General features: G+C 39.8%; 1 protein-coding gene across 2 annotated transcripts in view; it reads left to right on the top strand.

Annotated features, from left to right (window-relative positions):
- Nucleotides 1–26,056, top strand: part of dock8 (dedicator of cytokinesis 8) — a 71,183-nt gene that overhangs the window by 31,782 nt on the left and 13,345 nt on the right. For both annotated transcript variants that reach the window (XM_042488637.2, XM_042488638.2), the window contains 30 exons: nucleotides 335–497; nucleotides 635–771; nucleotides 1,123–1,216; nucleotides 1,840–2,002; nucleotides 3,322–3,439; nucleotides 4,078–4,148; nucleotides 4,348–4,492; nucleotides 4,649–4,750; nucleotides 5,332–5,427; nucleotides 5,639–5,873; nucleotides 6,479–6,643; nucleotides 7,494–7,669; nucleotides 8,103–8,195; nucleotides 10,105–10,200; nucleotides 10,726–10,875; nucleotides 11,146–11,259; nucleotides 12,428–12,583; nucleotides 12,998–13,137; nucleotides 13,415–13,578; nucleotides 14,914–15,065; nucleotides 16,332–16,514; nucleotides 17,477–17,603; nucleotides 18,144–18,231; nucleotides 18,378–18,474; nucleotides 19,200–19,334; nucleotides 19,586–19,738; nucleotides 22,803–22,961; nucleotides 23,046–23,146; nucleotides 24,969–25,161; nucleotides 25,778–25,921. In XM_042488637.2, the coding sequence (XP_042344571.1) occupies nucleotides 335–497; nucleotides 635–771; nucleotides 1,123–1,216; nucleotides 1,840–2,002; nucleotides 3,322–3,439; nucleotides 4,078–4,148; nucleotides 4,348–4,492; nucleotides 4,649–4,750; nucleotides 5,332–5,427; nucleotides 5,639–5,873; nucleotides 6,479–6,643; nucleotides 7,494–7,669; nucleotides 8,103–8,195; nucleotides 10,105–10,200; nucleotides 10,726–10,875; nucleotides 11,146–11,259; nucleotides 12,428–12,583; nucleotides 12,998–13,137; nucleotides 13,415–13,578; nucleotides 14,914–15,065; nucleotides 16,332–16,514; nucleotides 17,477–17,603; nucleotides 18,144–18,231; nucleotides 18,378–18,474; nucleotides 19,200–19,334; nucleotides 19,586–19,738; nucleotides 22,803–22,961; nucleotides 23,046–23,146; nucleotides 24,969–25,161; nucleotides 25,778–25,921 (4,110 nt within the window). The remainder of the gene's footprint in view (nucleotides 1–334; nucleotides 498–634; nucleotides 772–1,122; nucleotides 1,217–1,839; nucleotides 2,003–3,321; nucleotides 3,440–4,077; nucleotides 4,149–4,347; nucleotides 4,493–4,648; nucleotides 4,751–5,331; nucleotides 5,428–5,638; nucleotides 5,874–6,478; nucleotides 6,644–7,493; nucleotides 7,670–8,102; nucleotides 8,196–10,104; nucleotides 10,201–10,725; nucleotides 10,876–11,145; nucleotides 11,260–12,427; nucleotides 12,584–12,997; nucleotides 13,138–13,414; nucleotides 13,579–14,913; nucleotides 15,066–16,331; nucleotides 16,515–17,476; nucleotides 17,604–18,143; nucleotides 18,232–18,377; nucleotides 18,475–19,199; nucleotides 19,335–19,585; nucleotides 19,739–22,802; nucleotides 22,962–23,045; nucleotides 23,147–24,968; nucleotides 25,162–25,777; nucleotides 25,922–26,056) is intronic.

Below are 26,056 nucleotides of genomic sequence, written 5' to 3'. Positions count from 1 at the left end.
CAAGGTCTGTGGATTATCTTGAGTAAGCGGGTCATGATTTCTGGAAAGCAACATTGCTGTTGAGTTTTTCAAATGTACATTTTTGGCATTTTGAGCACTAAAAGCAGAGTGCCATCTGGTTTCATTATATTCAAAAGAAAGCAAATATCTTTATCTCCAACACTCAGCAACTCACATCAAAACAATCTAGATTAACAGACAGTACCACAGGTTAAGAGCGAACATGTGTATTTCTGATTTGGGGCTGAACTGCCCCTTTAGTCATTTACTCTTACTATGTTTTTGAAGTTAAATGCTTTTTTTAGCATTAATTTTTAGTGCTTTGGTCTTTCAGAACAAGGACAAGCTTGAGAAGCTGCGAGGTCAGGCAGAGATGTTCTGCCACAGGCTGGGTCGCTATCGCATGCCCTTTGCCTGGGCAACTGTTAACATCATGGAGGTCATCTCCACTGCGACGATAGACCGTGATGTCACAGACTCTGACAGCTTAAAAGGAGGTGTGTGCTTGTGTATTTTTCTACTAATGAGTGTCTTTGTGTGACAGTAATACCTTGTGATCACTTACATTTATATGCATGACTATAGATTATCTTTGTATGCTTATTGTCTGCTCTGTGATCTTTTCTTTTTCCAGGTAAATCCAGCAGCATTGATCGGCGGGCACAACTTCCCAGGAGGAATTCTGAGCGTTACAATACCATGGATGATCAATTTTGCAATGTTTCTGCCTTCAAACCTGCTACCATCACTATCAGCACCATCTTCAAACAGGTTGGACTGCCACCCACACAAAAAAAGTCTATTATTTCCTTAAGATGCAAGATACAACGTAACAGACAGACAAGCTTGAGGTTACAGCCAGACCTTGTCTCATTCTTGGGTCAACATTTCGTTCCATAAGGTTCTAGTATTTTTTTTTTTTACCATAAAGCCAAAGTTCACTGTTAAAACTCTCTAAAAAATCTCTATTTTTACCTATATTAAGGATGCAATTAATTTATTTATTCCGAGGCTTTATTTTGCATCTTGTCACCCTGGCTTTTAGAGGAAATTAGGGTAAAAAAATTTGTTTTTTTTCCCTAATGGCTCTTTGTGTGCATGTTGTGTCTGTTTGTGTGGCAGGAGGGGGATCGTTTGAGTGATGAAGATTTGCTCAAGTTCTTGTCTGAGATCAAGAAAACCTCCACTCCACAGAGGAGAGTCAAGACAATACCAGGTCATCTCACTCATTCTGAGATTTTCGTTTTATTTTATTAATTGAAGGAATATTTCTACTGCATTTTGGAAAATTAGTTTATTCGCTTTCTTGGAGAGAGTTAAGAGGATTGGCTACAGCCAGCAGATTGTTGACTTATTTTTATTCATTTATTTTTCAACTTGGCTATTTTTTAACCTGGCAAGTCATTAAGAATAAATCCTTATTTACAATGGCAGCCTGGCAAAGGCAAAGCCTCTTGAGGGAAGGAGGTATGGGCTAAAAATGGAAATGTCAAAAGTGGGAAAAAAACAAAACAAAAAGGACAGTAGGAGACATCCAAACATTTACAACGTAGCCACTACTTACATACAATTACAGCAAGCATTATATAAACAACATGCAGTCTAGCAAACAAGCATCGAGCAGGAAGCTAGCAGATAATAGACTCCGTCATTATAACAACAACAAAGGGCTGCAGCGATAAGTTTGTTTTAATATTATCAAGTTTGACGTTTGTGTGTTGATTACACAAAGAGTTCAAATGACATGACATGATATCATGTGATACATGCATTATACTTTAAATGTACAGTATATGCACATCTCTGATTTGTGAATTTAATTTATCTTGTGTCTTCCAGGTTCCATAAAACTGGATATGTCTCCAGTTCACGACACGCCACTGGCATGTTTGTCCACTGAGCTCATCCCTCTGATACCCGTGGCTGAGAAGAACATCCGGCCAGTCAAAGAGGTGCTAGAGTTCCCATCCAGTGAGGTTTACGTCCCTCACAACATCTACAGGTGGGTTAGAAGGTGTAATATTCAGGGAAAAGTCATGTAATTTTCTCATTTTCTAGGCCAGTAAACGTCTTTGAATTAGTAATAATCATGGAATTTTGTTATGCGTAATGAAATCTTGTTTTGCGTAATGAAATTTTTACTGTAATCTTACATGGATAACACCAAAGAGCTGCAAAACAACCACAAAGAAATGCAGAACAACCCCAGAGAGATGTAAAACAACCATAAAGAGACACAAGACGACCACAGAGACTTAAAACAACTACAAAGAGACGCAAAATGATTGCCATAGAGACGCAAATAAGCTCAAATAGCCTATGAGTCGATGCAAAACGTTTTGTTTACCATTACATACAGTACATTTCTTTATTTTCTCCTGGTGCTCCCTCTCTCCCTTTATGTGTGATTGAATCTGATATGTTTGAAAAATATAAGTAGGGCAAGAGGAAAACATTTTTATTAAGGGCCCATGAACAGTCATGGACATTTTTTAAAATTTTGTCCATGACAATGTGTGGGAACCCTGAATATTAAATGAATGGTCAGATGCTCCTTTTACAACTGTTATGGCATTTCTTTATCCAAAGCCACAGTGGAAGGAAAGACTTCTAATTGAAATGTTTTTTTGTCTGTCAGGTAGATTGTAAGAGTGAAGGAAAACCGCCTTTACAAAATTTTCACCTGAACAGAATGAAATACAAACAAGGTTTCAAAAAACAAATGATTCATAGCTTGAGGTGTAAACAGGTTCGTTTCCCCTCACAGACAGTTTATTTCTCTGAAAGGCCAGAGGCAACAAGAACAGTCATGCAGTACTCATCGCTCAAGAGCTGACATCACTTTGCAGCTTTGCTCTTTTTAGTTTAGTGCCTATTTTTAGGCTTTTCCATCCAGGATACCTGTGAAACGTCCTTGTATATGGAGGCAGCCTGTGTGAGCTGAGGTTTTAATCAACACCGAAATGGTTTTGTAATGAAACATTAGTAACGTCATGTGTGAACAAGTCCCCTACATGGTAATTTCATTCCCTGAGCATTTGTTCGGTGGAAGCTGCAGTATTTCCCTGTATTCCAGGTTTCAATACAGATTACAGTGTTATGTTACAACCACAGGTCACAGTAAATCACTGGTTTTTTGGACTTGTCATGACTGTCACCTCACCATGACATGACTAATATGTTGCTGCACAGACAGTGCCATCTAGTGATGTGTTTTAGAACTGCTTCATTTTGTATGTAGAAGGTTTTGCATTATTATTTCCACGTATTAATTTAACAGAAATTTTCCCTGGCACACTTTCTCTACCTTTGTCAATGTAGGAACCTGCTCTTCATCTACCCCCAGAGGCTTAACTTTGTCAACAGGTTCACTTCAGCGAGAAACATCACCATTAAAATTCAGTTTATGAGCGGAGAGGACCCGGCCTGCTGTCTGCCTGTGAGTGCTGCTGTTTTTAATCTGTGATCTCACAGCACTATTATAACAATGAGTTAGATTCTTCCTGAGAATACCTCTGGATTTGCTCATGGAAGTGTGTGCGCTGTGTACCTTAATTACTGTAACATCAATATGTACACTAACATTTAAAGATAGGTTCACAAAATTCCCTATGCATTTCCTCGTTGAGCCGCAGTGGAGGGATGTTACCAGAAAGGGGGACTTTTGTAATAAAAAGGCTTTACCCTGAATTTGCCTTTTTTTGACAGCTGAATCCTTAAATTAGGTTCAGATTAACCTCTCAATACAGTTTTGCCCAGAATGTGAACTATGGATCATGTAATACAGTTTGGATATAGTTACAGTTTTCAGCAGTTATGAAAGTTTTTATTTTTACTTTTACAAAAGTTTAAAAAATCCAGCTTTACAAGGGTATTATTAATGTTATTGTGTATATTATATACGTTTTGGAAGCCACACTTTTTTAGAACTAGTTACAGTAACTACAGAGTCACTGGTATAGATATATATAATAGCCCTGTCAACCCCAGGCTACACAGATGTATTATGTCAAAATCTCAGATTTTGTTATCTTTTGATTTGTATTTTTCCTTCCCCCTGCCTCTGTCTGTTCTCAGGTCATTTTTGGGAAATCATGTGGCCCTGAATTTTTACAGGAAGTCTACACCCCTGTTACCTACCATAACAAGCAAGTACACATTATTGTGTTACATTGTTGTATTTTTGTTTGTGATATAAACAATCTGTTTAACACTTTGTTATTTCTCTGTCTATCCCTGGCTCTCTCTTGTTCTCGGCTTGTGATTTTCCGCCCCCCCCCATCCCCCCATCCTCACACATCCCTCTTTTCCTCTGTGTGGCTTCCTCTGTTATTCCCTCTTCTTCAGGTCCCCAGACTTCTATGAGGAAGTGAAGCTGGCTCTTCCAGCCCAGCTGACAGAAAAACATCACTTGCTGTTCACCTTCTACCACATCAGCTGCCAGCAGAAACAGAATCAGAGCGGCAGCTGCGAGACGCTCATTGGATACTCTGTGAGATGTTGTTCTTTTCTAACCAACCATTATTTCTAAATTTAACAAACAGAAACCAAACTTAGTAAAAGTTAGTATTTTTTAAAAACTGAATACATAGAATGTTTTTTGATGTTAAAGTATAAACAGCTTACCTTGTTTTTGTTTTCCATCTAGTGGCTGCCCATGTTGAATAATGACCGACTGCAGACTGGTCAGTTTTGTCTGCCCATTGTCTTGGACCGACTACCTGCCAACTATTCACTGCACCCGCCTGAGGTTCACACATTTATTATGTATTTGCGTATGTGCAAAAAAATGAATTCAAGGGCTGCATCATAAGAGGAAAATATGCCATGTGTGATAATGCAGTTGAGTATTGCGATAGCAACAATACTTGCGACAATAAACAGATATTGTTCTCAGTTCTGCCTTTCTGCTGCTTTCAGTATACTGCTATAATTCAACACGTAGCTTGTTAAAGTAAAGCAATGAAAGGAAATTATTTTCAACATTCTTTGAATAAATTGAACATTGAACTGAACACAAGACACCAATAAAATAAGTCACATTTTAAAGTGCAATTTTCTACTGATTCTCTCTTTCAACTAACTCAAAAAATCCCGGAGAGCAATATCGCAGTCTTTTGTGATATTTTTATCACTCAAGTTGATGTTACCATGACAACAACAACAACAAAAAAATATTGTGTTGCCCTAATTCATTATGTCTGACAATATTGTGCTACTATTGTGCTAACATTGAGCACAAAAGTGTTCATAGGAGGCCATTGACATATTTAAGAGTGAATACTGCCGTGGAAGTCACACTGTTATATTTCCTGTGTCTTTGTTGTGTAGAAACTTCCTCCTCAGAATCCTCCGGTCAAGTGGATGGAGAGTCACAAAGGTCTTTTTAATCTGGAGGTGCAGGCTGTGTCATCTGTACATACACAGGTGAGATGTGATTGCACACACAATGCCAAAAAACATGATGACTGCTGTTTTTGCTTCCCCTCGCTTTCTCTCATGCAAACAGGTAGTCAAAACATTTACCTTGTTACACTTGTTTCTGTTTGTCTCATTCATTGTTCCTCTGTTGTTTTGTATCTCTCTGATTACTCTGCAAGTACCAATCTGTGACAAATAAATCCCTTTCCTGTGCCAGGACAACCACCTGGAGCGCTTCTTCACCCTGTGCCACGCCCTGGAAGGTGGCGCTACATTCCCGCTGCGGGTCAGAGACGAGAAGATTCCAGAGAACAAGCTGGAGCACGAGCTGAAGCTCAGCATCATCTCCCTGTCCTCCTCCAGTTTAGAGCCTCTGGTTCTCTTCCTCCATCTGGTGCTGGATAAACTCTTCACCCTCATCATGCAGCCCATGGTCATCGCTGGACAGACCGGTGAGCAGTTAGCTTGATGCAAATAGCTAAGTAAAGTCACTGTTGCTGCAGAAAAATGGCACCTCAGACATTCTGGGAAATTTCTAGCTGTTGCGTGCATTTTGTGGCCATTTTTCAAAGCTGATAACTATTGACAAAGTCCTCATACTTCTAGGACTTTAAAGGAACCATCAGTGGAAATTAAAATGGGTACAAGCATTGATCATCTGTCAAGATATATGTATTTTGATTTATTGTTTAGTCTACACAGTATGAAATGTGTTTAAATTTCAGAAAAATCATCACAAGGCTAATAATAGCCTCTTCAGATTTTTATTTTTGTCCAACCAACTATACAAAACTGAAATATACAAAATTTTGAGTGATGTGAAACAGAAACAGCAAACCATTACATTGGAGAGGCAAGAAGCAGTGAATGTTTGGCATTTTTGCTCAGTAAATTAAAATTATTGCAGAACAATTTTCAGTTGATCAGTTACTGCATCAATAAACTAATCATAATGCTCAGCATTATGCATAATTCAAATTTAGTTCCTACTGCTAAAGAACAGTAATGATTTATTTGTCATGGTGACATTTTGCATGATATTCTCTGTCTCCTACAGCCAATTTGGCCCAGATTGCTTTCGAATCAGTGGTGTCTATCGTCAACAGTCTTCATAACAGTCAGGAGCTGATCAGGGACCAGCAGGGTAGGAACAGTCTCTTGGCGACCTACCTTTACTGGGTGTTTCGTCTGCCTGATCCTCCTCAAGACATGCAGAATGCAGGTACTGACATATTGATTTATGTATGAATTTGCTTGCTTTGTCTTCTCTTTGTCATTTTTCCTTTATTTATATCTACTGTGGTTATTTTAAGACTTGAAAATGTATCTTTTCTCTTCATTTTTGGATTTTTTGTGAGCGACCTAATGTTTCTGCATACAGAGATCAGATAAATGATCGGCTCAGAGCTTAATTTTAATTTCAGTGTTATCTGTTTTGGAAACCTTCCAACCAGTTGAAACAGCAGGACAAATACTTATTACAAATACTATTATCAGGTAGTAAAAAAGCAATATGAAAGCCAGGAAATAGCTGAATGAAGAGTCTCTAATGATCTCTGAATGGATAGAAATAGTTCAGAAAATTTATATAATGGAATGATTGACTTTTTGTCTGAGACAAGCCACTAAAAAAATTGAAAAATATGGGAAAAAAGTAGTTATGTAGTACTGTATATACTGAGTTTGTTCTGAAAACTTTGTTGTATTTCCTTCTGTACCAAAGCCAGCCGATTGGACTTTAGCATGTAAATGAGTGGAAGATCCCTCCCTCTTTAAAAATGCCCTTTGTATGAACCTAAAGTCATGGATTATAAGGACCACTATGATTTCAAAGGACATTTGTGGACAAGAGGACACACAGAGCCTAATACTGCTATGTAACGCAGCTTCCTTTTATTTCCGGTTTTACACCATGTTAAGCATTTCACCTTTCCCATGAGGATCCTGTCTATTGTCCCTTGGTGAAACGTGGTGAAAAGTCTAGCTGCCTACGATATAGCACTTAGAATTACCATGACCTGAACGACTGAGTTTATTTAACAAAATGTTTGTGTCCATGAAACTGTGTTTAGATTCAGGGAGTATACCATTGGCAGAGAGCCGTTACAGCACCATGGGTCGGGCCACAGCAGCCACAGTCGGCTCTATGCTTCTTCAGTCCAGAATCCGAAGCAGCAGCAACCCTGACATCCCCGCTCCACACACCTCTGCTGAAGATGCTGAGGTCAAAAACATCCTTTCTGCCAAGGTACAGAAGGTTTCCTCAAACCAGACCTCCGGACATCTCTCTAAGGCCTTATAAAAGATTGATTTACAGTGAATAAACAGTAAATATTTCAGTGTCACATGAATTAACCTCAGTATTTGGAAGATTATTTAGCTTTTCCAGAGACTGCTACACATTAAATATGTTTGATATAAGCCTTCACAAAATGCCTCCAATTTTCACTGAAAGTCCGTATTTCACCAGAAAATTTTAATGGTTTTATGTATTCGACAAACTATATACACACACAGTGCAGAATGCAAATATCCCAATATGCTTGCACTTACACACAAAACAGTCATTTGCTATTCGTCCCCACAGTACATTAGGTATTCTAATAGGCCACTAGACACTGACTCTAATGAATGCATCCATCACGTTCAATGTGATGGAACCTGTGTGTTTCTGTCTCCAGGGCCACAACAATCCAGGCAGCCGCATGTCCACCATCTTGGACTTAAACAACCACCAAAACTCCACAGGAAGCACCAGGCCCTCCAACAGGAAGGTAAAAAAACGTCTCTTTTTCTTTAACTTTTTTTTTGGTCATGGTACAGTATGTTAGATAATACACCGCAGGTTCCTGATTAAAGTTTGGAGCACCCTGTTGCAGACATTTGCATATAAATTAGGAATAATTAAATAATAATTGATGTATTCTTTCCAACTGAGACTTAATCAAATTCACAAAGTGAACTGATTGTGTTATACAATGAAATATCAGCAGTAATGCAGGGTGAGATTCCCCAGTATGAGAAAACTAAAAAGCAGATGGAAGCAAAGAATGCCAAGACATGAGGTTTAACTCTTAAATAGTTTAACCTTTTAATATCGCAATCAATTAGGCTCAAAGCTTCTGTGCTGCAGTCTAATTTAGAACTGGTTTAAACCTAAAGGAAAGTTAGGTACTTTTCAACCAGGACTCTTTTTTTTACCATGGTTTCGAGTGAGTGACTAATGGAGACAACTATTTTTGAAATTGGGCTAGTACTAGTAGAGCGCAGATGCTAAACAAGCAGCAATGTAACCACTTGGGGCATGTGCGTACCATAAATTTATGTCCAAAGAAAGTGCTTGTTTTGGCACTGAAAGACTCAGATTGTCATTCTGAGAAAAAGATAAAATGTGTTTCCTCACTTTTGCTTGATCTGATCTGTTTGTTACCAAGTCTCTCTCAGTGACAAGTCTCGTTCTGAAGTCTCAGCAGTTGAGTTGACAGTAACAAACGGGAAGAGGGGAAGCCCCTTTGCTTACTTCTGGCACGCTAGCACCGAACCAAGATTGGCTCAGTGGTAGTATGCCTAAAGTAAGCCAGTGGGCTTCCCTTCTTCCTACGGTTGACCAGTATCACTTTAAGAGCACCTGCCATTCACCTGAATTTTAACATTTTACAACTGTGTGCACTCGTTACATTTTTTTAAATTTACAATAACAAATCAGATCATGCAAAAGGGTTAAGACATTTTTTTTACGTCTCAGAAGGGATCTTTTACATAATGTAGGATGGAGCATATCCCAGCTGACATAGGACGAGAGGCAGGACACACCCTGAACAGGTCGCCAGACTGTCACAGGGCTGACACATAGAGACAGACAACCATTCACACTCACATTCTCACCTACAGCCAGTTAAGAGTCGCCAATTAACCTGCATGTCTACGGACTGTGGGAGGAAGCTATAGAACCTGCAGAAAACCCAAAATGACACAAGCAGAAACATGAAAACTTCACACTCCCCGGCTCAAACCCCCAGCCCAGGTACAAACCAGGACCCACTTGCCATAAGGCGACAATACCAACCACTGCACCACTGTGCAGCCGACAGACAGACATTTTATTATGACCATTTGGGCCTGTCAGTGGCCCAAATGACGTAAATTAATGGTGGGCGCATGCTTTAGTGATTACATTGCAGCCTTTTTTTAGCTGCCAGCTGCAGTGCTCTTGTCCCAGCGACCTGACCAAGGATAAGCAGATGAAAATCAATAGATGGACACATTATATTGACCTAGAAATAAATTGAATAATGCTATCTGTCCCTTAACTGGTTCTGTTTTTAACTTTAACTTTTCTTCTCTTTTTTTTTAAAAATTCTACCTTTTACTGTTAAGATATGCATGTATTTAACAGTACTCAGACTTTTAACATGCTACTGCATAGTTAAATATGAGGAGCTTTCGTCATCAGTTCCCTCCGGTTACCACATGGTGGGAGTGTGACACTAAGAACGCTGGCATTGTGGTTGTTTGGGTTTTGGTCAGGGTTTTTTTTTTCCTTCAAAGCTCAGCCAGTATTTCAAAATTAATTCATACTGATAGTCAGTGTAATAGTTGCATGGTCTATTTAATAAAATATGCCATATTCCATAAAGGGAAACCATTTCTCATCACTGTGTGTGTGTATTTTCTCTCTTGCAGCAGTTTCATGAGGAGCTGGCCCTGCAGATGGTCGTCAGCACAGGGGTCTGCAGAGAGAACGCTTACAAATATGCCTGGTTCTTCTTTGAGCTGCTGGTCAGTGTGCTTTTTTTTATTCACTGAGGGCTGCTTTTAGCTTGGCTCTGAAAGAATAACTGAGGACTTCTTAAGTTGTTAATGATAAATGGATGAAGTAATAAAAATGCCTCACATCAAACAATACCTGACCTCGTGGCCACACACCTTAAAAGATAAATGATGGCTTTATTATGCTGTGAACAAAAGGGCATTTTGAAATCACTATAGTCTGTAATTTATCAAGCAGCTTGACAATTTATCACTCTTATGGAGTATTGGAAGTGTATCATCACTCACATTCACTCTCGTCTCTTCAGCTCATCTCACTTATTTATATTTCTTCCTTCAATAACTTTACTAGAGGATGCTCACTTTAATTAATAGAAATGGGCTTCATATCTTTGAGGTTCCTTGACAAATTAGTAGTTAAAATGCATATTTGTAACTCTTGACTTGAAGTTAACACTCATTTCCATGGTTTTTCCTCCTTTGTTTTCATCTGATGATTCACGTGTGTGTGCGCGTGTGTGATTGCTCAAACAGGTGAAAAGCATGGCTCAGCATGTGTCCCATCTCGACAAGCACAGCGTCCCTCGGAGGAACCGCTTCTCTGACCGATTTAAAGATGACATCACCACCATTGTCTCGGTGGTTACAGCAGAGATTGGGACCATCCTCGTCAAACAACAAAAGGTAAAAAATGTAATGATGGAATATCTCAGTCAGTGTAACCTACTCCCAAACTCCTCACAGTGTCTGTGTACCTTCTGTTCTCTTGGGTCGGGCAGAAGCGGTTTCAGCCTCAGTGTACATGTTGTCAGTGTCCTCCAAACAACAGGGAGTTAGAAGTGCTAATTATATTTGCCTCCGTGGTATCAAAAGCTCAGCTTTCACAGCTAGATGCTTGGCAAGATCCACTCAGCAGCTTACTGATTGCTGTTTGTCGATTGTTGTTGTTTTTAGGAGGTAGAGCAAGCAGAGAAAGTCAACATCAGCTTGGCCTTCTTCCTCTATGACCTGCTGTCTCTCATGGACCGAGGATTTGTCTTTCAGCTGGTGAAAAACTACTGCAACCTGGTAAAATAACACTGATTACAAAACAGAACTATTTAAAAGGTGTCTTTAAATACATGAATTCAGTTCTCTTGTGGGAACTGGGGATGTTCCTAATGAATAATTTTGTGACATTTAAACTGAACTTCGTCTTGGACGAGATGACTAGTATAAAACTAAGAAAACACTCAGAAAACAGTAGGGCTGTACCAGTACCATTTCTGCAGCTGTGAAGCTTCAGTGATAATTACCTACGAATATTCAAAGCTTTAACTTGATAGGATGGGACCCGGTGAGGAGGCGGTGGCGGCAACGGAAGAGAGTAATCAATCTTATTCATTTACGCTGATCAACCACCCAAACCTGACCTGACTTTGGGAGGACTTGGCATTGCTGCCTGTGTTTGTGATAGAGACGACAAAGATATTTTGTTGATATTAATAACTCAATCTGCATCGGTAGATGCATAGCAAGTGATTTACCTCAGCTTCCAACTTGGATAACCTTAGGTGATTTGCATGGTAATTGAAACTTTGAAGTATTTGGGTCAGCTCTAGATAACAGTTAAAATTGGGCACAATTTTATCTATAAGGTTAAAAAAAAGGTTAAAAAGTTCTGCATATATCATAGGAGCCCTTTGAAATAGTTAATTACACTTTTAGTAACCACATTGTACTTAAAAGGCTGCTGAAATTGTACATTGCACCGTACATTCTAAGAATTGTACATTATCCTACAAAGAATGACAAATGACACAAAGCAGCTCACTTAATAAAAGTATACAAATAACATTTATTGAAAACAATATTCTTAAGTATATAGATCTTTAGCAAAATGCCTGAATATTAAAATAGCACTTTCACTGGGTGGATGCAGTAGCAAAGCAAACAGCCTATCATTTGAATATGTATCAATATGGTCAATATGTAATTTATATGTAAACAAAATAATAATAATTTTAATATTAATTTTAACTGAGTAGTCAGTTTGTCTCGTGCCGAGTAGCGAGCTGACAATTCACAAACATCCCTCGTAGGATCAATTTTACGTTAGATCCTGAAAGAAGTGTATTAACATGCCACTTTTTTCTGCAACGGTTTCTAAGACATTTTAATTACCTTTCTGTAAATGTTTTTGAGGTATTATCATATATTAATTTCTGATTTTCTTTTGCTCTGTTTCCCCCCCTAGATGTCAGCTAAGTGTGTGTCAATGCCCACACTGATCAGCATGCGTCTGGAGTTCCTGCGGATCCTGTGCAGCCATGAGCACTACCTCAACCTGAGCCTCTACTTCAGCAGCCCTGCCTCCGCTCCTGCCTCACCATGTCCATCTGTCTCCTCACAGGTTTGCCCAGTTGTCAGTCAAATTTGCAATGGTATATTTGTAATTCAGGTGATGCTTCATCGTCACTGTTTGTTTTAGTTTATTTATAAAGACCTAAAACAAATGGTTTGTCTCAGAAGGTCTCACAGTCTCTACAGCATATGAACTGCAAAAAGTGAGCAGTGTAAATGTGTGGCCTTCATGCTTTTACATTTGCAATGTAAGAGAAAACATCCAGGAAAATGAAGATACAAGTAGTGCTAAGGAGAGTTGAAAAGGGGCGCTTGGGGAGGTATTAGATAGAGTAGATGAGATTAGATGGGATTCAGTTTAAAAAGAGCTGTTTAAAAAGTGCTTTACTTTGCATTAAGGAAAAATCTTTTCCCAGTGTCTCTCATCACGTCTTTTACTCCTTCATTTCATCTCTCCATTTAGAGTTCCAGCTCGAGTAATTTCCAGGAGCAGCAGAGGATCTTGGGGCTGTTTGAGCTTTCTCAGGAATTCAAGCAGCAGCACTACCTCACCGGTCTGCTGCTCACAGAGCTCAGTGCCGCCCTGGACATGGAGTCAGAGGGGTATGGAAACATAGACACATTTAAGTTGTCATATGCCTTATTATCTTGTTATCACGTAGCTGGTCCATTCAAAGTTTGATCCACTTTTTTTCAAGGCACAGGTAAAAAAAAAAATCAAACTTAAAAATATGCATTTCTGCTCACTGAATAATTGCTTTGATATGGACACATTGTGATAACTAACACCCAAACATGCTCAAGACCGTATAATCCTGCATACTTGTAATGTAATTGGTGAATTCAATCAAGTTTTTAAAACATCTATGTATGTTAACAGGGGAAAGGTTCAGAGAAAGGCCATCAATGCCATCTACAGCCTGCTGTGCTCCCATGATCTCGACCATCGCTGTATTAAACCAGAGGTCAGAGCTAAGGTGGCTGCTCTCTACCTCTCCCTGGTGGGGATTATCATTGACTCCACCAACTATCTGGACTTCACAGGTATGATTACATGCAAACACACAAGTGCTCTGAGACATAGATTGTTTTCGTGCTCATTCAGATACATGCAGTTGAAATAATTGTTGATCCATAAAATTCATGTAATCTTGTCATTCCTGGCATTGATTCATACAATACATAAAGACACAAGTTAATCATGGGATAAAACGCACAACAGAATATATTTTGCAACCATAAGACCACAATATTGCAAGCATAGTAGTGCACAAACTCACCTATTCCTAAAGGGATAGTTCAGATTTTTTGAAGTGGGCTTATATGGGGCAATTTTCCATAGTGAGTGTATTACCCTCAGTAGATGACGGTCGATACAGTTTAAAGAGGCAGGTAGGTGTATCACTATGGAAGCTAAGCAATATAGTGCTGTGGATGGGGGCAGCAACAAAAAATATGTTAACCACCTAAAAAAAACACCTAAAAAATCAATATTACTTTAAATTTACACCATATACTGAATATTTTTACCTCTTTATCTTGCCATCAGACAGCCCTTTCCAGACAGAAGCAGAAGCTGTTATCTATGTTACCTTCAAAGCCACCAGACTCTTTTGACAACAATGGTGATTGTAACTTGCACAGCATGGGAGTTGCTGGTGTACCGCTGCCTTGATCAGTTACAGTAACTTGTTTGTGTTTTTGTGTGGATTTGGTTAATCCAAATTAACCCTTATAATTACCCAAGTCACACAGTTACAAACAAACTAACCAATTGAGGAAGTGTTAGACCAGCAATTCTCTCCAATAAAATTACTGTTTTTATCAACGAGGTATAGTGGCTTGAAGAACAGGTAAAGTCTGTTGGAAAGTCTGTGTGACAGAAAGGTAAAGCAGTATAAATATTTAAAAAGAGCATACACGTAATTTGATGTTGATTTTTTTTAGGTGGCTAAAATGCATTTGGTTGCTGCCCCTGTCCACTGTCCACCGTCCGTAGGGATACTCTTATACTTATGGATAAGTGTATCATCCAACCCCACTCCAAAAATCTGAACTATCCTTTGAACAGTTTGGTCAACTTGCTGCCTTTAAGAGAAGTCCGTATTTACACAGTGGAATTGGTCCTTTGTCCATCAGTTATCGCTAATTATCAATGTGTCATATAAATATTTTCGTAACTGTATTTTGATCATTTTTTTTTTATCTACTATATTTCTTTGTTATATATTGCTTGGTATGAATCAGTTCTTTAAGCATGTGTGACTGCTTGATTCTAAAGTCTATTTCAATTCTCACTTTTCACTCAAAAGTTAAGAAAGAAAAGGCCAGAATTTAATCCATCAATTTAGCATGTTTGACCCACGTCTGTCTCCGTAGTTTCTGACACACGCGGCGGGAAAAACAAGACGGGCGGACTTGATGATGACCTTGAAAATGTCCCACCCATCAATCAGTCTGTTGCCATGGCGATTGCCGGGAACCCCTTCAACACGCTGGGACGGAATGTTCTCGTTTCCATGGCATCCATGGTAAAATTCTGAAGGAATTTCTTAATGTTAAGAGGATAACTGATTGTAGCGTGCTTTTCATTATTTTTAAAAGTTCAGAAGTGCGTGTTTGTGTGTGTGTGTGTGTGTGTGTGTGTGTGTGTGTGTGTGTGTGTGTGTGTGTGTGTGTGTGTGTGTGTGTGTGTGTGTGCGTGCGTGTGTGATTGTATCTGTGAGTATTCTGCCTCCTTACAGGTGAGCTGCACTGAGGTAGATTGATTAGCTGTCAGAGCCTCACACACACTTCATCCATCCTGAAAAATCACGCATACACATACACATACACACGCGTCGGCGGGAGATGGTTTATGGGAAGGCATTGCCATCATAAGTGAACAGGGCCGTCCTCTCTGACAAACACATCCATCAAGTGTAGCTACAGCAACAACACGGGCACTAAAACTGAACGCTGCCATTCTCCCGCTCGTTCTCTGCTTCTCTCCCAGAGATGAATCAGTCCCTTGTATGTTGTTACATGAAATGCTGTTGTGGAAAAACTGATGTTCACACAACTGAGACATCGGCCTGGTATCCATCACAAATCCAAACATGGCTCTCCTTCCACATTTTCAGGCAGTTCCCCTTCAAACAATGTTAGCAACAAAAATGATTTTTCACATGGAGTATGTTTTAAAATAAACAGGCCATGTTTTTGATTATATGGTTAGAATATTTGACGTTGGTTCTGGTGAGCTTCACTCAGTCCTGCTGTGAAAGAGAGACCTGGAAACCAGGTTCTAGGTGGGACACCTAGAGCACTAGGAGGTTAATGGCTACATTCATCAAAGCTGCCACACAGTGAAGCAGCGGTGGCCCTCTATAGTAGTGATTCATCATCACACGAATGAAGGTAAATTAATCTGCAGTAGATTTAACGCCTATTAAGATGGGGAAGAGGACCATACTTCACTAAAGTCAGAGTGAAAAGATGTGGCCGGCTATGTTTGTGGTTTAGAGAAGCTTATGAATGATACACAGTTAGTTTGTTATATACACTGTATGATTCAGTGGGACGGGAAGAACTTAAGTTTTGACTGAAATATATGAATTCATTGAGCTGTAAAGCATTTTAGATCAAAGTATTCCCCTGACTATCTGCAGCAAATGCATGTGCACACACCTGCAGCAAATGTACACAAACATATGGATGTTGTGTGTATGTTTCTTAATGAGTGCAGGTGCTTTTTCCCTTCATCCAGAGCTACATTATACATTATCATGTCTATCTCTCTGTTCTCCTCTGCCCAGCAAGGTAAATCAGTAGCCACCCTGGCAGCAGACACCAGTCGCCACTTGTTGGTGTGTTTCCTGTGGGTGATGAAGAACGCCGATAGGAATCTGATTCAGCGCTGGACTGTAGATATGCCTCCCTCGCAGCTCAACAAGCTGCTGGAGCTCCTCACTATCTGTGTGTCCTGCTTTGAGTATGGGGTCAGTTTGCTCATTTATCATCTTGTTTTCTATCCGTACAGTTCCAGCAGTCATTTAAATTCATTTTCTGTTTATGTAAATACAGATGGAAAATTTGCATCAGGGATGGCATCTGTTTTTATCATTCAGAACTTAAGGGGAGACACTATAATTGAAAAGGTCAAAATTTACAACATATAGATATTACCATTAAATTTCCCATTTTAATACTTATTTTTTTTTCATATTTAAGTATGCAAATGAGGCATTATTTAATAAAATATATGCAGATTTGATGCGAACATTGGCTAAAGTCAGGTTCAATATTTGTGTTTCTTTTTGTTAACATAGTAGAGTTAAAGTTTTTTTGTGTTTCTTTTACAGAGGGTATCTCTTTATGGGTATCTCTTTCTTTTTTAATCTCCATAAATAAAAAAAAATACTGTCAAAAGCCATAAAAAACAACAACATTTTTAGTCACTTTTTAGGAATAAAATGTTATATAACTCAGGCTATGAATGACATAACAATAAATCCCTTTGTAAAAATCTTCAGAATAAAGATAGGATTGTTACTGGAAAGTTTTGTGTATGTAAGTGCTAGTGAAGTGGAGATTTCTTGGTCAGAGTCTGAGAAAACTATAATTTTGAGAAAACAGACTTTCAGAATAAGCGTTGTAAAATTCCATGCATTTTTAGACAAAATAAAAGACACTAGGATAAAAAAGGTAATGAAGTTAAATCAAATTAAATATTTGCTTTTTTTGCATACATTTCCAGAGATGAAATCTAAACTAAAATGAATACCTTAATGTGTATTTTGGATGTTTTTTTCCACCAGTTTAAAAGAAGACATGTTTTGGAAGAAAAATAGCCCAAAATTTCAAAATTGACCAGTGTATGAAAAAAAATGTTTTCACCTTATTTATAACAACATATTAAAACTGTGTACTTTGTGTTTCTACTTGGGGAATATGTTTATAGGGGAAGCAGAGCAGTGACAAAGTGAGCACGCAGGCCTTACAGAAATCTCAGCAGGCCAAGCTGCAGCTGGAGGAAGCCCTGCTGAGAGGAATGGGAGCCCGTGGGGAGATGATGAAACGAGTTGGAGGTAATGTATCTCCTTGCATTTTAAGGAATGCCTCTTGGAATTGCTTTTCTGTCAAATGTAACTCTGCATTTTCTGCAATATTTCAGAGTTTTGAGCTGGAACTACCTCCAAAACTAGTCAATGTGTAGATTTTCAGAGTATTATCAGTATTTAATAAATGTGCAGTCAGCAGCAAGTCTCAGTGTAAGGACCAATTCTAGGTTACACAGTCAGTGCTAATGTTTACATGTTAGTGAGGAATTTGTACAACTTATGTCTGCTCTTTGTTAAGCAGTATTTAAAATATTGGTTTACCCTGGAGACACATAAATCTTGTATGAGTACTGTGAAAATACAGCTGTAAATGTATGCTCTATTTGCAGTTTTCCCATACAAATTATCAAATTTTCTCCTTGCATACAATACATTTCTTGTCACAAAATATTATGTTAATACATGTTTTAGACTGCATTGATTCCTCTGATACAGTTATAATATATATAATCTGCACTCAATCATGCATAATTGTTTTCTCATTCGCTTGTTTTGAATCTCTTACAGGGATGGATAGGACTATGGGTCAGAGAGAGAACCTACGATGGAGGAAAGACCTCACTCAGTGGAGACAAACAAACGATAGACAGGATAAGTGAGTAACTTATCAACTTGCATGTCGGCCAATTTTAAGATTTGCCCTTTTGCGTCATCGTTGTTTGTCTGTTTCTGTGCCTGCCTTCTTTTTGTGCTTTCCTTTCCTCTCTAAATATCTGTCCTACTGTCACCACCTCCCATCAGGACTAAAGCAGAGTTGGACCAGGAGGCTCTGATTAGTGGAAACTTAGCCACAGAGTCCAACCTCATAGTGCTGGACCTGCTGGAGACCATCGTACAGGTCAGAACACTCCTATCGCAACACTGTGTGTAGAGAAAATGAACCCATTAAAAATCTAATGTAGGCAGTGCTTTGGCAATTAGTTACACTATATAGTAAGGTTTTCTTAATATTTGTAGCTGCAGAGGGACCTGAGAGTCAACAAGAGATGATGTTTCATCAGTAAACCTATTAAAATGTGTTTATTTATATGAATAATTGAATTTCTAATGGAGTTCATGATTAAATATTTGAGTAAACCCTGATCAGCTTTCTTGAGAATGGCTTTAAAACATTACGTCTGCCCAAACCAGTGTGTTATCACTCAGTGAATTACCATAAAAGTTAGTAAAAAGAAAAGATTAAATGCAAAGATAATAATTTCAATTACTGTGAATGAACACAATATTAAATCATACCATCTACTTCGGGGCACTAAGGGGGTCTGCACACTGTTTTTTGCCTTGAAAAGAGAATAAGAGAAATATAGTATATACCTGGAGGCCAACAGACCTTCTTTTTACCCTGTTGTTAAAAGTTTTTTTATCTTGCACCTGAGCGTTTTTGCCTGGATTTGCGTTCACGCAGTCCCTTTCTTTGCAATAGTATACCATCCACACATGTGATACAGTATTTGCTTGAAACATAAATCTGTGTAGACTGCATATTAAACCTAAAGTTCGAAAGTTCATTTGTGCTTCGCAGTATATCCTCAGGTGTTCTTTTTTTTCATGTCTCCTGTCCAGGCTGTGCCATTGGCTGAGTGTAAGGACAGCGTGGTTGGTGGTGTGTTGAAGGTGTTACTTCATGCTCTCACCTGCAACCAGAGTACCACTTTCCTCTCTCACACCTTTAGCACACTCAGAGCGCTTGTTGTCAAGGTACTTTCATCATGATGTGTGTGTGTGTGTGTGTGTGTGTGTGTGTGTTTGGTTACACTCACTAAAATTTCAGGAGGAGTTGTGTGGGTTGGTGTGTTTACATGAAACACTATCTGTGTCTAAATTAAATGTTCTTATTTGCTTGTGGGGGTGGCAAACTGCTGATACAAGCCAGAATTATTTATGAATATATGTGTGTGTTTGTGTGTACATACCTGGTTTGATCTATCTGTGTGTGTGCTTGTTTGCAGTTTGGGGACCTGTTGTTTGAGGAGGAGGCAGAGCAGTGTGCGGACCTGTGCCAGAAGGTGCTTCAGTACTGCAGCAGCCCTGTCGATGAGAACAGGAGCCAGGCCTGTGCCACCCTCTACTTCATCATGAGATACAGCTACAGCAATGCCAGTGTAAGGACACACACAAAAGATGCTCCTGTGCATATGTTCCAATGGGTTGTAAGGATGTACATACACACACAAAGCAAATGTCAGGCATTTCTGTCAGATAAAACATTCTTTAACATCTAAGCTTGCAGGATAAATTGCATTTATGTCAGATCAAATTTAATTTAAGTGCGCATGAGAGTTCAGAATTGCTTCTGATACATGTTCTCATGAGCACACATCGAAGCAGGGAGTCGCACACATCTCAGCCTATCTTCTCCACTTTTCCTCTCCTGCTCGACTTTAATGTCTTTTCCGTGTCTATTTTGAGCGTGCTGCAGAAAGTTTTGCTGAAGGATGTGTCTCTGAGTAGAGAGCAAAGAGATATGTCACTGTCTGCCTCCCCATGTTCCTACCCCTCTTTAACTAATGACAGCCAGACCTCTCTGTGCGTGTGTGTGTGTTTCCATACATATGTGTAAGTATATACACCTCAAGGGCAGGGACACGATAGAGATAGAGAAATGCTTTTGCCAGAGGTGAAGCGGTGATGGAGGGGAATAAAAAAAAGGAGGAGACTGACGAGAGACGGATCTGAAGGAAGGAGGGTTTAGGATAGAGTATCTTCTTTCATTTTCTCTGCTAGTTCGATAGCTGCTGTTGCAGTCGATATTTCCTGTGTTTACAGTTTGTACTCTTTAATGAAAGTCAGACACCAGCCTGTGTGTCTGGCTGGTGTCTGACCAGCCGAGCACACTTACACACACTCACACTGTACCTACCGTTCAAAGAGAGTATTTCCCATCTGTGTGTCCCAGCGTATGTTTGTTTATATGGTGTATACAGAGGGAGCTGTGATCTGAATTAGCGTAGCAGCCGTATGACTCATCCATACAGAACTTACTCTCCACCTCTTCCTTTGTTTATGTTGTTATCCCTTCATCCGCCCGCGTCTTCCTCTGCGTGTGTCACACACACTTTTTTCCCCCGTCAATCTTTTACTTCAATTTTAAATTGTGGTAATTAAACAAGAGAAAATACAAGGCTTTGTTTTGTTTCCAGAAAAGGAAAACTAAAAGCAGATACCTGTGGTTAAACCTTGTCCAGTTATAGAAAGATTGGAAAGAAAGCTCGAGAAGGCAAAAAGGAGAGAGGAAGACAAAGAGGGTTGTGTGTTGACTTAAGCTATCATTCAGGGTACTTTTGAGCATGCACACACACACACACACACACACACACACACACACACACACACACACACACACACACACACACACACATACACACACACACGTACACACTGAGTTAGAGGGCAGTGATGGGTGGTTAGTCTCTGGCTCCATGCTCAGTTGAACAGAATGGGGCCGTAGAGATGATCCATGGGTGATTATGTCTCTGCTAATGGGAGATCATTTCCCGCTTAGCTGGTCATGCTGGAGATAGATGGGACTTCACACATACACAAGCGTGCTGACTCTCACACATGCACACAGTCCTTGCTGCAGAGGATGGAGGGGTGTTTGTCAGGCCTGTTATCTCGGACAGGTAGTGTGAAGGATGGAGAGATGAGGAAAGGGAGGTGGCACGGGACATAAATTGAGGAGAGAGAACAATATAACAGCTTACTGGTATTAGTATTGCTTATTATCATTTTTCAATTGTATAATATCATATCTGTTGGATTAGGGCTGTACTGAATGTTATGTTTCAACTTTCAAAGCTTCTATCAAGGTTTTTAAGTGAAGTTTCAAATGTTTGTCATCATATTTTATGATGTCATCACCCTGAGAAACTTTTTCTGCAATTAAGTTTTACTTGTGTACTTTACAATCTGGAGTTATTGGAAATGTTTAGATTACATGAATTGGAGACAATTCTATGCAGCCACCACTGGAATCAAATAGACAATAGACATAATGTCATGCAATAGACTGCTTGCTTTGCTGATTCAAAATTCAAAGGTCAACGTTGTGTATGAAGCTTCATACTATTCAGAAAAGACGTATGTTGCAGCTCTCTTATTTTGTGTGCTGTCAATAGGCAAAACAAAACTAAAACAAGAATGGCACAAGCAAAATATTTCCAAAGACACTGAATATTTTCATAGCATGTTAGAATTTTCTCCATACATTCAACAACTGCATACACACAACAGTGTACAGGTTTGTTTAGATTTTAGATCAGGTTGAAAAAAAGAATGATTGAATTACTAGTTAGGAGTCAAAATGCACCTTAAAAGAAATGTTTCATACATCGAAGTGTGCAGATAATTTTTTCTATATTTTATGCGCCTACCTATAGTGACATAAATACTTTGATACTCATTATACAGTTTTTATTATTATTTAGGATACAAGTTTTTGTATGGATTTCATGATGTTTTTTTGGCAAGAGTAATCACAAGTATGTTCTGGTAACCTACTGATGTGTCCCAAAAAAAGATAATGTTTTTTGATAAAGTAATTCATATTTAGAATGACATGTTTTGCTCGGTATTACTGATATAAGGATGAGGCAACAACTCATGATGAAAGTAGTATAGTAGTAGTCGTAGTAGAAGGTAAAACAATAGTAATATCTGTAAGTCTTATTGTTTTATTGGGCAATAAGTATAAAAAGTACATTGTGTAATGTATGTTATAGGACGTTTTTAAAGACTACCATGAAATTTGAAGCACATGGGGTAATTTGGAACTGACAAACAAACACAATGTACTGTCTTTCTCTGATAAAACACATGGCCTCGCCATTATTGGACATTTTATGGTAACTAAGCAATTTAGAGGCAAAATGTAGTCTGCCAGAAGAAGGAATGTTCACTGCACTGTTGGCTGCGTTTGTCTGTTATGTGTTAGTGTGCCTTGTCCAGCCATTGAATATGTTAGATGTTTTTTCTATAGCTTGCAGAGAAGGCATCAAGAGGGAAAAAAATTAAATGATCAAGTCTTTGGCAACATGTAGCCGCATGAAATTTAGGCTTGCCAGGCTTCAGCTTCATAGCAGAAATTTGCACTTTGTCTCAAGTTACGATAAACGCTGCCAAATGCTTAACACTGACACTCACTGTGGTCGTGTCTGTCTTCGTCAGAACTTCTCAAGAGTGAAGATGCAGGTCACCATGTCTCTGGCCTCGCTGGTGGGCAAGTCCTCAGACTTCCAAGAGGAATACTTACGACGCTCACTCCGCACCATCCTGGCCTACGCAGAGGAGGACACGGAGATGAAGAATACTCAGCTGCCCTCACAGGTATAATATACTACTGTGTTACATTTCTGATATTGATCAGATCGAAGCCTCATGCCTTCATCATTTGTTTGTCTGTATTTTCAGGTGGATGAGCTTCTAAGAAACCTCAACAGTATTTTGTCAGACACAGTGAAGATGAGGGAGTTCCAAGAAGATCCTGAGATGCTCATGGACCTCATGTACAGGTGAGCAGCGCCATCAACACCTGAGAAAGGCTGTGTCTTTGTCTCCCTCTGTCTTCAGTCTCTCTCTCTCTCTCTCATCTCTCTGTGGCTTCTCTCTCTGTTGTGCTGCTGGTTCCTATTTCTCTGTGGTCTGCGCTGTTTTGCTTCTATTTGGTGCCCTCACTATGGTAACCATGTGGTAGCAGTTTAGTCTTCTGATCTGGCTTTGTGTATATGCAAATGCAAACAGTCTGTGTGTACGAGTGTGTGTGCGTTTGTGTGTGTGTGTGTGTGTGTGTGTGTGTGAGAGAGAGAGAAGACGAAGGGAAACAGTGGGACAAAGAGAGCATACATGTGCTGTGTGTTGATTTAGGCACTTAACCTCACCGTGCTCTAATGTCGCCTACATGTATCATTTATCATGCACCTTTCTGTTTGAGTTTTGATTCCAGTCACCTGGTGAGTGTTTGACGGCTGCACGGAGTGACCCGTTAACTTCACACACTCACCTAGACTCACCCTAACGCTTTAGGTCCAAGCCTCTGAACACACAGGTCATTGATGTACGAGACATTTGGTCTCCAGATGCTTGAATTCATTTGTAGCTGTAGTGTAGTGACTCACCTGCTTTATAAATAAATTCAGTCAGTGTTTTAGATTTATTCCCATGCTGTTAGGCTAATGATTATTCATGCAGTCAGTGAACAGGAAAACGTTTTCCATATTTTTTGTTGCCCATAAAAGCACTAATCGACCCAAATCCTTTCATGGCTGCCACATTCACTCTCATGCACACATTTTGTTTTTGATGTTCACGCTCTTCATGGAGATATTTATTGCTCTACTGTAAGAATAAACTGCTTTTGTTGACGTAATGGTTTATGCGACACATCTATAGAGCGCAATACACAACTGTTATACGCTAATCAGCCACAACATTAAAACCACTGACAGGGGAAGTGAATAGCATTGATCAACTTTTTAAATTGAAATCCTCTGCTTGAAAACCTTGGGTCCTACAGTTATACAGTTATATCCTCCTCAATGGCAGCCCCCCTCCCCCACCCCCCAAAGGAGGACAATGCACCATGCCACACCACAACCTGACCTTCACATTTCCCAGATTCTAATCTAATCGAGCGTCTGTAGGACTTGTCGGGACCCCTAGGAGGCCCTCCTGTGGTTTGGACTTGGCTCTGACCTGCTGAGGCATGGACATAGGACCTCTGGGAGTGTCCTGTGGTGTCTGGCACTGGGGCAGCAGATCCCAGAAATTATTGGGGTTGTGAGGTAGTTCCTCCATTGACAGGGTTTGCACATCTTAGATTGAGATTGGCATTGTAAAAAGATGTGAAGACATTATTCACCTCACGTCAGTGGTTTAAAGTTGTGGATTATCGATGTTAATGCCAAAAGAAACTGAAAAAAAGTATAAAACTCACCAAAGTCAATATAAAACTAATAAACTACATTTTTTTGTCGGATTTAGCAAATATCTCCTTACAGTCGCCAAAATGTCCGTTCTGGCGTGTGCCAAAAAAATACTGCTAACAGGCAGGCATGGGTTGGTCAATGGGAAACAAACACAGTTTGGCTCGAATTGAGCAGCACAGCACTTTTTTTGGCCAATCAGCAACTGGGGTTCATGCTTGTGTACAGGACAGGGGAAGGGCCTTGGATGTATAAAGAAAAAGTCAGTGGGATCGGGAGTGGTGTCTGTTTCTGTGCTGCCCCCTTGGCCAAGTCAGTCTTAAAAAATAGATGTTAATCTCAATAAGACTTACCTGGTTAAATCAAGGAAAGAAGAAAAAAAACAATACCCTCCTTCTCCTCCACCTTTCAGGATAGCGAAGGGCTACCAGACGTCTCCTGACCTCCGTCTGACCTGGCTGCAGAACATGGCAGAGAAGCACAACAACAGGAAGTGTTACACTGAGTCGGCGATGTGTCTGGTCCACGCTGCTGCCCTGGTGGCCGAGTATCTCAGCATGCTGGAAGATCACAAGTACCTGCCTGTTGGCAGCGTCACCTTCCAGGTAGAGGACAAACATACAGACATACACACTACACAAATTAGCTAGGATTTAATAAAAAAAACATGTCTAGACTGGCAAAAGGAACTGTTACAGCCACATAAGATAAGCATTCATCCTTTGTTTGTTGTGACTGTTGGTTGTTTTGCTGAACGGAGGCAAACCCTCCTCTGCACAGCACACCACAGCACATATTTCCCCCTGGATTACTTCCAAATTTGGCTCTGTGTGTGTCCAGAGGGGGGAGCTGTACACTCATAACGTCAACATATAAATATGGTCCCCTGGTGGCACTGCTTAACACAACGCCTTTGATGTTGAAGGGGGTAAAAGAGGCAAACGGGCTCCTGTGGGAACATGTGAACTGACTGTTCCCCTGAACTGAAAACAAACAGTTATAGCAGTGACTGTGATGATGGTGTTATCGATGAGCTCTGTCACACTCATGACCTCTGGTACAGGACACTCTGACCTGCAGCAGTCAGCAGGTCATTGATTTGATGGTCATTAAATTAGTTCCATTTCCCACTGTAGGACATCTCCTTTTAAAGCCAGCCACGTGATTGATTATTTGATTAAGAGGGCTAATTGATTGATTAGCTGACTGATTTTTCCTCAGAACATCTCCCCCAACGTGCTAGAGGAGTCGGCGGTGTCGGATGACATCCTGTCCCCTGATGAGGACGGGGTGTGTTCAGGACGCTACTTCACTGAGAGCGGCCTGGTGGGATTACTGGAGCAGGCTGCTGAGCTCTTCAGCAATGTAAGACAGTGAAGCTGCAACTGATATTCATGAAATTTATGTTTTGTGTTACTAACATAAGCCTTTTTCTTACAAAGAGGTCACGTGATAGGGCCAATATGAAGTTTTGAAGCCCCATCATTACGCTACCTTTGC

Source organism: Plectropomus leopardus, chromosome 4, assembly GCF_026936395.1.
Source record: "Plectropomus leopardus strain MGB_pleo_1.0 chromosome 4, ASM2693639v1, whole genome shotgun sequence".
Taxonomy (NCBI): Eukaryota; Metazoa; Chordata; class Actinopteri; order Perciformes; family Serranidae; genus Plectropomus; species Plectropomus leopardus.
This window is presented reverse-complemented; position numbering and strand designations above follow the sequence as displayed.